General features: G+C 38.4%; 1 protein-coding gene across 5 annotated transcripts in view; it reads left to right on the forward strand.

The window, feature by feature from the left end:
* CARMIL1 (capping protein regulator and myosin 1 linker 1) overlaps nucleotides 1-13,365 on the forward strand; it is a 194,127-nt gene that overhangs the window by 89,813 nt on the left and 90,949 nt on the right. For all 5 annotated transcript variants that reach the window (XM_054057344.1, XM_054057346.1, XM_054057347.1 and 2 more), the window contains exons 6-10: nucleotides 1,217-1,314; nucleotides 1,673-1,743; nucleotides 1,877-1,950; nucleotides 6,792-6,867; nucleotides 9,219-9,307. In XM_054057344.1, coding sequence (XP_053913319.1) covers nucleotides 1,217-1,314; nucleotides 1,673-1,743; nucleotides 1,877-1,950; nucleotides 6,792-6,867; nucleotides 9,219-9,307 — 408 coding nt within the window. The remainder of the gene's footprint in view (nucleotides 1-1,216; nucleotides 1,315-1,672; nucleotides 1,744-1,876; nucleotides 1,951-6,791; nucleotides 6,868-9,218; nucleotides 9,308-13,365) is intronic.

Raw genomic sequence — 13,365 nt, forward strand, 5'->3', positions numbered from 1 at the left:
TCCTGTTTTTCAGCAGTATTAGAGAAAATGAACTGTGCAGAAGAGTTTTCCTGGACATGTTTTTTATATGTGAACTTCTGTAACAAACATTAGATATGGGTGGTCAGGCTAAATTTATGTGGTTTATTTTGGGTGCATGTCTTCATTATTTTCCTTTCCTGTAGGTGTGGATTAGGAAATAAAGTTCAGAATCTCTGACTGGCAGTTTCTTTTTTTTTACTTGCAGTTTTCCTCTGTGGCAGTATTATTAACTGCCTTAATGGAGGTTGAGCTCTGCCTTCAGAAAGCAGTGAATATTTGTTAGCAGATTTGCCATAACTCTCAGAGAAATGTGAGAAATACAGGCAAAAAGAGTGGAGTGAAGAGGGTTGCAAGACTATGCATGTCTGTCTGGGTGTCTGTGAAGGCCTCAAGCTCTATATATTTTCTCTGGGATTTCTTAAGAACATTGCTAGAGCATTCTGGGTACCTGTATGGAGTGTTTACTTCCCAGAAAAGAGATCAAATTTCTTGCCCTCCTCTCAGGTGGCACAGATTTCCAAAATGAAGACATTGGAATTATGCAGATATTATAAAACCAGAACAGGCAAGAAGTGGGAAAGAGGTTTTCCCATTAGTACCTCTTATTAATTTCCCTCTGCCCCCTGTTTTGTGGCATTCTTGAGTTTATGAGGCAGTCGTAAAAGTTTCATTTCTTAAGAGGCAAATAGGGTTTGTGTTTGTGTCTAGGGGAGGAAGAACACTACCGAACTACAATGACTGGAGTTGAGTAGCTAGAGTGCAGCCCAGAGGCCACATGTAGCTACGCAGCATGCTCTGTGACTTTGCACCGTAGTGCTTTTACTGCATAAAAGTGTGTAAACAGCAGTGGCTTCAGTGTGACCAATAATACCATGTCTCTCTCATTTTGGGCATTTTTATGTTACAGGAGGGTCATAAGTCTCTTAGCTTGAGTTAGCCTGTCATAGAAAAGGGCTCAGTTGCTCCAGTAGTCACAGGGTTAGTCATTAGGAAGAAAGAAGAGACAAATAAATGTCACTCCTGCTGGGCTCCATCATGATATGAGTTACTTTCAGATAAAGAAGTGAGTAGTAGTAAAGATGGTAATTCTTCCTATGCACTCATTTAAAATAATGCTTGAAATAAAAAAGATTTATGAGTTTAAAAATATTTTCGAAGTAATAAATGCCTTTTTTTCCTTTTCCTTTGCATCCAGGAGGATTTTGAAAAAAGTAACTATGGAGCCTTCAGAAAGACTGGCTAATCTCCAGGCCCTGTGGGACAGCCAGACAGTGGCAGAACTTGGACCTTGTGGTAAGAATGCATTTAGAGGCTCAAATATAAAAAGGCTGGAATTGCGGTGTTGGAAAGTTTAATTCTATTTCTGGCAGAAGCTGTAAAGGTGTAATTAGTTTTAAGGTGTAATTAGTATGGAGCAGACTTCTGATTGGTAGGTGAAGGCACTATATTAAGCTTTCTTGCAACCTGCTGGGTAAAGATAGGATAGTCTAAGTTTCTTTCAACAGCCCAATGGATGTCTTTCTGACAGGAAATCAGAGTGAGTTTTGAAAGACTGGGTCTTTAAGTATAAGTATTAAAGTATCCTTACAGATGTTTTTCTGTTTGTTTTCTTGTTTTACTGTTATATTAAATACTTGTGGGTTGCTTCTAGGAGGCTTTTCGCAGATGTACGCCTGTGTTTGTGATTGGCTTGGATTTCCTTATAGAGAAGAAGTGCAGTGGGTAAGTACATGTCTTGTTCTGGAGCTCTTTTCAGCTAACTGTACAAATGACAGAAGAGCACATAGATCATAGTACTTGGGGAAAAAAAAAAACCAGTTCTGTAAAGATTTATTTTTTTACATATCTTTAACAGGATGTTGATACGATTTATCTGACACAAGATACCAGAGAATTGAATTTGCAAGACTTCAGCCACCTTGACCACAGGTAAACAATATGCAGTAGTCACACTAGTATTTTGCAAATATTCCTTGTCTGCCCTTGCTAAAGTGGGATGGTCCCATAGCTTTTACTTGAATGGTTAGATCTCTGAAATGACGATCTTTTGCATTTTTAGTTTTCAGCACAAAGCTGCTGTTTTTGCACAAAAGGCCCATGGAGATCACATTTTGTGGAGGAGCCTAAGAAGATAAATATATTTTGCTGTTGGAAGCAGTCAAAAAAGCTAGGCGATAGATACTTTTCCTGTGATGGTGGATAGAAATGCGAGCTGAAATTCAGCAGGGAAAATATGCAACTGCATCTGGTGGGCAAAGCAAAAGAAGGAAATTGTGCAGTCTTTACTTATGCAGAATCTTTTTCTCATGGTGTACACAGTAAAGGAAGTTATTTTTGTCAGCAAGTCAGTGGAAGGTTTAAATTGTTCAACTGAATCCCAGCCAGTAGTTTCTCCACTTACAATAGATGCTATCAGAAATGTGTACTTCCAGAAAGGAACTAATTGAGGGTAATTTTACTATGAGATGCTGAAACATAGCTAAGTGTTGTATTTGTTTTACTGAATTTAGCTGGCTGAGAAAATTGGACTCTAAGAAAGCTGAATCTGAAGATATCTAAGTGGGAGGATATGGGTGGGAGTCATAACTAAAATCCGTCATTATAGAAGGAAAATGACAAATTTAAGAAACTGTAAATAAGATAAAGAAAGCATTTGTTTCTTTGGGAAAGCCTGGTAGAAGAGTTAAGGATCTGTCAGAGGTACTGTGTTAAAAATGTTGTAGCAGGAAAGCTGAACTTGGAGTTGGGTAAATAACAGTGTTTTGTCACAGCATGCTTTGCAGCGTTAAGCTGTCTAGTATGTAAACTTACAACCCCCCCCAAGTACTTACTCAGCTTCTGTGGTGGGTTTTCATGGTCTGCACCGAATCCCATGGCAAAGTTACTAAGCGGTACCTGTGTCGACAAATTCAGAAGTAACTCAGACAACACTACAGAGCTGCAACTAGTGCATGACAGATGTAGCCGAAGACTGGTTGGTTGGTTAAGCCTCGCTGAGAGAAGATAAGGAAAGGAATACTTTTCAGAACAAGCAAATGTGGGACAAGAACATAAGAATGCTTTAAGCATATTACCAGGTGGAATTGCTGAGAAAACCCTGGGGCATTCTTCAAAAGGTAATTTACAGGTACCCAGTTTCAATAGAAATTAAGTATTTTTAACAATTTATTGAGAGTGAAAAATATTACCTGTTAGGGAAGAGTAGATAGAAGAAGTGTTTTAACTATTTAGAATATTTCAGCTGAGTCAAATGAGTTGGCTTCAGAAAACGGAATAATGGATTTGTTGCTTCACAAAATCTTTTAATTGAAGTATACCTTGCGAAATTGACATCACTGAGGAAATGTATTTGTGTTGTTAATAAAAATCTTTCAATATCTCATGATTGTGTAAGTCCAAAAATTCTAAAACATTTGGAGCCATTTACATACTGTGGATTCCATCTTCTTATGGGTTCCTATATATTAAGGACTGAACCAAGGAAAAGTTTTTGGACTGAAATGTCAAGAGAACTAATTTTTTTAGGAAGTCAAATATTGTTATTCATTAAAAATACAGTTTGGGATCTGAGATCCCAGTTAGTTCAAGAACATATGTGAATATTTGGGGATTTATTTAGCACAGTGAGAATGCTATAAATTAACAATATGCCATCATGCTTTGGATTCTGAGAGACTGCTATATATCTTGTCCACTTAATTTTTGGGACCGATGAAACTATATACTTCATGTTGTGGAGTAGCTCTGAAGTGAGGTAGAATGGGTACACCAGTTCTCTAGATACAGGGTCTGTACATTGCAAAAATAAGCAACTTGTGTCTATCTTAGTAAAGCATTTCTCTTAGAGGTCAACATAAGATATCATGAGTCATTGACTAATTTAAGTTGCCAGAGCATCTCATACTTGGTGCACAGTGTGGCTTCTCAGGTTTTATCTGAAGTTATGTTGTTCTGTGAACCATATAATTGTTTAACAACAGCAACAAAACCTTCAAAGTGAACAGGGTTTATTAAACTCAGCAGCATAATTTTAATCTGTGTAGCCTATGTTGTAGCATATTTGGGCATTCGAAAAAATGTCAGGAAAGCATGATTGGTTAGATTTTTTTATTTGCACGGTTTAGATTTCTTCCCGTCTTAGGTACACTGAGGGACAGAGATGTTGAAAAAACGTGAAGGCATTAGATAAACGGTGTTGAAATTCAAGGAGATTTTCTGCACTCCAGAAGAACAGAATCTCTTTTCATTTTAAGGTGGCACAGATTTACATTTTGTAAATCTAACTCTATTCTGGATGGTAATTTAGTAAACTAACTACTTTATATTTGAGTATAAGCAACTCAAATTCAATAAGGGAAAGTTACGAGAAGGCCCTGCTTTTGGAAATCGTTGTTTGCAATATGGTACAAAAAAATGCTAAAGAATTCAGATCATTGTTAGTACCACATCTAGAATTTAATAGAAGAAAGTGAATAAAGTAGTATATAATTTTGACAAGGAAAACTCAATAACAAGTGCATTGAGGTTAGGTAAGCTCAGAGCAAGAGAAGGGGTTGAGATAAATTCCTAAATGCCCCTCGTTGGCCAGAAGCACCTTCAAAAATGTGAACAAAAGAAGACTATATTTTTCCTTAAGATTGGATGATAGAATCTCATAAAGCAAAGTTTCTGGACAGTAAGGCTCCGGCAGAATGGGCAGGAGTTCCACTATCTTCAGACACGTGGGGAGGGGAGCATGTGTGTCTGTGTGTGTTACTGAAGGGTGCTGATATGTATGCTGGTCTAGGATTTGAACAAACAGTCCTTGTGTACTGCAGAAGACTAAACTATTTAAAGATGGGAATTTGCAAATCGGCTGAGTTGATTTGTTCTAAAATGTTCCTGTCCTGCTGCAGCAATGTTTCTTTAACTTGTTGAAAATGTGATAAGTTTTCCCACTAACTCTGAGCACCCCCTGTCCTTCAGCCATTTCCCTCCCAGGCCTGGGGAGGAGAGCGGAGAAAAGAGATGGTCTCACTCAAGTTCTGCGTGCGGTCACTCTCCTGCCCAGAAGTTAATGAGCTCTTTACAACCCTCCAAGCTGGCTTACAAGCTCCTCGGTAGTATAAATGCTTGTGACCCTGATCGTTGTCCCTCTGTTCCTTTGGAGGAACTGTTCCAAGTTTGCCACTTCCAAGGACATCAAAGCTGCTAGTTCGATTATCTTCTTACTGATTGCACCAGAGGAAGGCAAATGAAGAACTAACCTCTGTGTGTAGACATTCTGTACTCCATAGCAGTGTTCCTGCCTGCCAAGCCTAAGGGTGAAATACCTCCAAGTTGTTATTTTTCTCCCTGCTAACATTTCACTAGTCAGCTAGCGCTTTACATGGAGTTGGAACATGTTTGTGTGTAGGAACAAAAACGACATGGTGGACAGAAATAAATCTGTACAGTTCATGAAGCTGATAACTCTGCTGTGCTAATGGAAGCGAAACACCACAAGACTCTGTGTGCTGTGAACAAGATGGAATTAAGGCTTAATCCTTGAAGGGCACCATATACTGGTTCCTTTGCAGGAGTGTGAAAATGATCTATTTGCATGAGCTTCGTAATTGGTAGGCTGCAGTCTTTTGCTGCAAAATGCTGCACCTTCTCACTGTTACCTTAGTGATGAGCTTGTACTTGCAAATCTAGCAACTGCAGTTCTCTATATAGTCTGCTGAAGGCTTATCCATCTGAAGTTGCCTTGTCTCCTGACTTTCCTACATGTTTAACAACCACCCTGATGTATCTGAATGTTGGTGGAGGAAAAGTGAAGGAGTGGAAGAAGGAAAAGACGATGTGTGAAGGGTGCTGCTTATTTAGTGCAGATCTGTGCCTACCTGCGTATGTTCTGAATAAAAAAACAGGGGAGTGTGACTAGCTTATAAGAAACAGTACTTTTAAATTTCTCCCCGCAAGAACTGAGGCTTGGCTGGCATTATTTTGCTGGTTAGATTAGTTCACGTATGTTACAGCTCTTCTATAACCACAAGAGGTGTCTAAGTGTAGGTGTATATATGTATTTAATATGTTTTATCAAAATTACCCAAGTGTCACGCTGCAAAATAGTATGCTAGTGCCTGATGCATGATTCTGGTGGGGAATAGTGCATAGACATGACATCTATCAACGTCTGTTATTGGAGAAACTTAAAAGAGGGAGAGGAGATCATGTTAAGAAGCTTGTAACGAAGAAAATGGGAATAATTTAGAATTTCATTTGTGAAATCCCTTTTACAATTAAAGAGGGTTTGTGCTGAAAGTAGCATTATCCTTTTGCAGGTCTCCTGCTTCCTGGGGGAATTTAACTATAGAGATGAGACAAGGAGGTGTTCTCAAGAAGCATTCAGTCATGGAATTATATTAAATCATCAGACTGCCAAAAAGCTTTTTAGCGTCATGCTCAATTATAATTAGAGGTGATTAAGAAGCTTAAATATGTCACAAGCTGAAGAAAAAGTAATGCTAAAAGTAAGAATGGCAGCCCAGACAAATTCCTGGTTTAAAAATTCATGCTGGAATGGATGTCAGCTGGCCAGTCAAAAATTTGTATTCATATATGAGAGACACACAGCTGCTGGTAGTGCTAGTTTTTTAGAATGCAGAGCTTTCTGTAATGGCTTTGGCAGGCAATTAGCATTGCAAAACCAGGGGAATTAGATATGGAAGAACACTTAAGAGTTTGTTTTAAATGACCAAAGCTGACAGTTATCTGAAATGTGTGTAAAAGTATTTTTCTTTTTCTAGAGACTTAATACCTATAGTTGCTGCTCTGGAGTATAATCAGTGGTTTACAAAGCTGTCCTCCAAGGATCTGAAATTAGTAAGTAGTAAATTGAAACAATATAGCAGCTCCTACTGTGCTGTGCTTTAGAGGATGCTATTAGCATTGTTCAAGGGGCACTCTTTTGGACAATTACAACTGGGCAATCTCTTGAAATGTTTTTTTCCCCTTTATCATATCAGGTAAATATAAACTGTTGGATAGTTAACTTATGCCATATAAAGACTGCTGAGAGTCAGGTCTTGTCAAAATTTTGAGTGAATAAAGTTTGAAAACTGTGCTGGACAATAACAGTTGTTAATTAATTGTTGCTCCCTCCCTCTAACAATACTGGGTGACTAAATAGGAAACTAACTATAAAGCAGCCAGAAATCTCAGTTGCTTTCTGAAGGCTGAAAGAAAATATCAGGATTCTGTTTTTTTTTCTTGCATATAAAGCAGACTTTTCCTCTTAATTTTCATTGCAAGTGATGACTTTTTCTCCCAGTTGTCTGAAGCTAACCTTGTGTAGTAATAAGTATGTAGTGATGTGGTGCATTGATACTCTTCCACATCACTTTTCTTTCTGAAAAAAGGTTGAGTTTCATCATGTTCAAATTGATGCAATTTTATTGATCTGAAAATTCTCTTATTGCATTCTTAAGCTATAATTCTCCGTGAAAATTCAGTAGAAACTAGATTATGTGATTCTTGGCAAGAGAGCAGGCAAGAAACATTCCTTTCTTACTGGGGCATCTTACTCAAAACTATGCACGGAATGAAGCTGGGGGCATTTTTAATTCTGTTGTAGTTTGTTGTTAAAATCACCATTGTTCATTGTACGTTCATTGCTTCAATGAAATGAGATCATTTGCTTAGTTAGAACACTGGCCAGTGTAGTTTGCTTAGAACAAGAACTGGCCATATTATCTATCCAAGATATTTTTATATGAATTTTATTTGAATTCTTAGCAAGTTTTCTGTGGAAAATAAATCAACTTTGTCAATTGGTTCCTTAAAAAAAACCCAAACCAACCAAACCAAAAAACCTTTTATCTTCCATACATTCCATTTTCAATCAAAACCACCGGGAAAACATAAATTGTTGGACAGTAAATCGGTGCCATAGGAACACTGCTAAGGGTCGTTATGAGGTCAGACATATCCGGAGGCCATTGAATGCTTTGTGCTTCATGAGTCCCACTCTGACATTGTGTTTGATAGATGGTATCCATAGTGTTTTTATAGTACATGCATGAAACTTTCCACTTGTAATCACACTGCTGTGGAAGCATTGTGATAATATTCTGAATTATTGAAATAATAGAAAGATAGAATTGGGAAGATGGCTGAGTTGATAGTCTTCAGAAAAAAAAGATTGTCAGCTTTGCTGTGTGAAGGATGAATAAGATTTTATATGTGTGGTAGAGAAGTTTTTTTCTTTATAGGATATTCAATTAGTTTAAAATTTAAAAAAAATCCTAGAAAATATCAGACTGTCATTATAGACCCAGATGTCCCAGGTATGAATGTCACATTGTTTTTAAAGATGGATAACAGAATAGTTTCAGCACTTTATGATCATAACTGAAGCTCAGCTTTGGACTTCACCTAAATGTTGACTAGTCTGTGCTGTGGGAAAAAAAAAAAAAGACACATCCAGAAGCAAAATAAAGTTTACAATAAAAGGTGATGAGCTACAGAGTTCATTGTATGGCTTTTGAATTGTTAAGGTTTTATGTCTGTTTGAATGAGCACAGCAAACAAACTCTTTTGTTACCATGTTTTGCTCATGGTACTTGCAAATGTCCATGCAAATTCTAGAATACAACAACAATAAGATCATGAGATGAGATTGACTTCTGTGTATGTTGGGAGAATTCTTATACACGGACCCTTAAGGTCTGGCCCTTAGCAGTCTTTAGAGGACCTGTAGCCAGAGTGCTTTTGCTCTTGAGTATTTTTTCCTCTGCCTTATAACATCCACCTTTGTGTTTAGTTGTCATTCCTGGTCAGGCTTTATTCTCCTTTGCACAGGTTACCACTTTCTTCGTAAGGATCAGCATGCAACTGAACAAGATTTCTTTAAAAATTGAGTGAACATTTTTTCTGAATCACAGAGTTTGGGTTTTTCTACTATCATTATAAAAATTCTGTCCCCTGTCATTAGGTGGGCTGCATCATAAATGTCTCACTTTCAGTTTGCCTCTCACTTCCCTGAGTCTTTTTCAGAAGTCCTCTGTTGCCATCTGACTCCCTCTCTGGGATGTTCCTGGTATTCATTTTTGCTGTTTACATATGACAAAAAAATGATCATGGCCTGGATCCCATTAGGACGTACAGCTTATAATTCAACAACAGTCTGTTGTACGTTTGTTTTCTTTAATGCTGTTCTGTCTTTTCTGTGGCAGTCCACTGATGTCTGTGAGCAGATACTGCGAGTGGTGAGTAGATCCAATCGACTGGAAGAACTCGTATTAGAGAATGCCGGGCTTAGAACGTAAGTAATTCCTTTGAAATGTTGCATTAGTTATTGCATATTCCCAGCAAAAAAAAAAAAAGGTGTCTGATGTGTTTTAGTGAGAATAAGCATTAAAACCCCCTCGTATACGATGACTACCTTGTTCTGAGGAGCTTGTAGTCATGAGCTTGTCATCAAGTTTTTTAGAGGTTCCTTATGTCCAAGAAATCTCTTTAAACTGATGAGTTTTAAGATTCTGTCTGGAAAGTTGGATTAAGTGGAGCAAAATGGATTGAGTAAGGGTGTAAGACCTAAATCAAATCACACTGTTACTCTTCAAATGTGGTTGTCAGTGGAAGGATGGACATCTTTTTATCAGTTAAAAAACAGTGTTTGAGTTTTTTTTAAAAAAGCATATTATTCCATCTTGCTTAACATATTATTGTTTTGTTGCTAAGAGATCTATCTTTAACTTACTATGAATTGCGGTCTGCTCAAATGTAATGGATTTATATATTGGCAACTTCTTTAAAGAAGCAAGAAAGTAAATAATTATGCTTAATGACCTGCCATAGTCTTAAAAGAAAGGTACATAGAGGTAAGCCATACAATTTAACCCTTGCATATGTTTTAAATACATTAAGTAGTAGTATTTAGGTAAGTAGTAGGAATTTGCTTTTATTTCCCCTTCACAGCAAATAGAAGCAAAGTTCAACATAGAAACAAGCCCAGTTTGGAAGTATTTTCAGCTTGTTTTAGTGTTAGAATAGCCTCCAAGACTAGGTAGACAACATAAACTCTAGTGCTAATGAAATTTTATATTAATAAAAAAGTAGTGGAATGGTGGGAGAAGCAGAACGCTATACTGAATTATAAATAAAGGAAGGAAACGCGCAGGGAAAATATTTGGTGTTCTTTACTTTGTCTTCTTTTCTATTGTATGAGTCTTTTTCCCCTTTTTAAAATGGGGTTTGCTTTGAAATACCTTTAAAAGAAAATTGCCTAAATGACACAGGAAACTTGAAGTGGAGTTTAGAATTACACTCAAGCTTTCTGATCCATTAGCACTGCCTTCAATAGCTGTCATTCAGACAAGAGCATCTGATTTTAATCTTGTTTTTCTTGCAGTATGTGCCATGAAATCTAGTGATAATCATAAATATTAAAAGATACATTGACTACCTTTGCACATCGCCTATATTAGCTTGTCGCATTTGGATTAACTAGTTTTAGTTTTAACAGGACTTGACAGGTAATCAACCTGTGACTTTGGTTTTCATGTCTGTCTCCATTTACATACATAGTGTTTGGCGTTTTGCCTTGGTGTGTATCTGCTCCGATCAGCACTGTTTGTCTTTTTTTTGTCAAGGATGCATTTGTCAGTTTTGCCAATCATCATATCTGCTTGCTAGGAGGAAATCCTATTGCTATTTGGTATCTCCTTTTACATAGCTTACAGACCAGTCATTTTTAATGAGCTGTGATAGAATGCAAACTAGGGTTAAGAAAGAGCTACCAAGAGCAGTGCTTTAAGAAATAACCAGAGCAGCTGCAAGAATGTAATTCTTCCTGCAGCAGAGCCAGTTTAAGATGATTCCATGCTTTTCTCCCTCCTGCCACTCATTTCTATGATTTGGTTTGGGCCGTGGCCCCATAAACATGTCATCATCCCAGCTGATGAGCCGGCAAACTATTGTGCAGTAGCAGTTGTAAGGACCCAGGAATAGAGAAGTGTGGACTTGCTCTTGGCGAAGACAGGATGGCAAGTGAAACCCCAGGTCTGCTAAGGTCGCTAAGTTTAGATGCGAAAATTTTATCTGCTTTGCTGTGTCTTCAACAGATGTAAAGAATGCAGTCTAGGTTACATTGGATGGCTTTGTGCACACAGCAAACACTAATGTTTTGGTAAATGTGGTAACTGAGGTAGGTGATAGCCAGATTTCAGGGAAAGGAGAATCGTTCAGGATGACTTGAACAAATGAGCGTGGAAAGAGGGTTATATCTCTGGGGTTTTTTTTTCAGGAATGGGACAACATGTGATAACCAGAATATTAATGTCCATGAAACCACAAGACAGATTCTTCAAGATCTGTTTGCAGGAGCCAGTGAAAATGATTTATTTGTTGTGCCTACATACTCTCTGAAAGCTGACAGGCGGGAGGTCCCTACTATCTTCCACTCTGTCCTCTGCAACCGTATTCCAAAAGTAATGGCCAGTTATGACAGAGGGGAACAACAGATGTGCCTGCTGCTGGAGGGCCTTTGACAGTGACGTTTCATATAGTCTTCCCCTGCTGGATGGGGTCTGAATGTCCCTAGACCAAACAGCTTTAGTTCCTCCCACTTGTCCTCTTTTTTTTTTTTTTTTTTTCTTCCCTGTACAAGGATGTTGTCTAGACAGACCTTGAGGAATTGTTTTGTTTGTCTGAGCTTTCCAGATCTGTGGTTTTCTTACTCTTGGTGAAAGATGCTTACTCTGCCATGCATAGAGTTAAGTTGAGTCTCTTTTTGGGCTTTACCTCCAAGCCTGAATGTCTTCAGTTCAGGCAAGCGTGTCTGTGCAGTGCATACAGAGTGAGTTTGATGCTTTATAGAAAGTGTCAGTCTTGCATTGTATGCTCTGTTCATGACATGTGCAGCCAAAAAAAGTAATAAATTTTAGGACTTGAAATGAAGAGTGGGCAAAGGGAAGGAAAGGGATGTTGTCCCATGAGCAGAGCCCAGGTGCCTCCATTTATGGTAGAGGCCCCACAAGGAGTGGGGAAGTTGTAATTTTTTTTTTTTCCAGAGTGAGTCTTGGAGCCCCATGCACCCTACATAGATAATCCAGTGCCTTCTGCTGGCAGTCTATTTACTGTGCGTTTGCTAAGTAGTTCACATAACCTAGTTGTCCAAAAAGTTCTGGTAATTCTGCCTATATTGGTGACAAAAGCTGGAGCAGAGTTTGTAAACAAGGCTGGAGGTGTAGGCAGAATACTGTAATGACAAGAATCTGTTATAGATGAAGGAAGAGGAGGAAACTCCCTGGAAAGAAAGAGGTTTTTTGTTTGTTTTTAACTCAAAATCTCATTTTTCTTGGCTGGACATGAGGAGCTTGATTCAGTTGCTTAAGCATAGGCATCTGGTGCCATTTGAAATGCTGGAGGATATCCACAAAGTATTGGCAAATGTTACTGAAGACCTATGGGACTCTGTGGCAGCAGCTAGGAGCAAAGCAGGATACCCTGAGGCCTGTCAGGTGGCAGAAATTCAAGCCCAGAATTTCTTTTTTTTAAGTGTTTGTATTCTCATGCTGCTTGTATTTTAGGAAAAGAATACACTTTTCCTAGAGGCAGCCCGTCATCACACAGTTGCAGTGCTGAAACCTGTTCTAGCCTCAGGAGTCTATCTAAGGAAGTGGGGGTTCCAAATGAAACTAAATGAGAGACCATTTCTGTATCCAAGTATACCTTGCAACAACAGATAACTAAGAGCTACTGACACTGTAGCTGGATTGCTGTCCAGTCTCCACTCTTCTCCAGAGACTGGAAGAGGATGCTACCTCCATTGTGGTTCTCAGCACGCAGACTGATCTACCAGTCCTATGGTAGGCAAGATCTGTCCTGAGGAAGGAAGGCAGTGTTAATTATTGCTCTTCTAGCAATGTAGCCGGTAGTTCTCCACCAGTGGTCTACGGGAGGTAAGATAATGTACTTAAGGCAGAGAGAGAAAGAAGCTCAAGGCATATTTTTTATTTCTACCTCTATTGTCTCTCTCTACCTCTAGTGTCTAATTTCAGTGAAGTAAGAGCATAGACATTATAGTCTCAGTTTAACAAAAGTACACAGCAGAACTAGTCCCTTAAATACACGAAAGCTTCCCAGTAGGTATGAGGAAACATCTGAGCATTTGTCTTAGAGTGATAACAGTCAGCAGCCTTCTAACTTAATGCAAGGAACATGACTTCACCAGAGTCTGTTGTCGTGTAGGAAAACCCAAGTTGATTTTGAACTTAATGCTTTAGATGATGGTAGTCCAGCTACAAAAAAACATCCTGAAATAAGCAGTATTCACTTGCCTTTCAAGTGAATTTGAAACAGAGGTAGGTCATAATACTA

Source organism: Cuculus canorus, chromosome 2, assembly GCF_017976375.1.
Source record: "Cuculus canorus isolate bCucCan1 chromosome 2, bCucCan1.pri, whole genome shotgun sequence".
In the NCBI taxonomy this organism is placed as follows: Eukaryota; Metazoa; Chordata; class Aves; order Cuculiformes; family Cuculidae; genus Cuculus; species Cuculus canorus.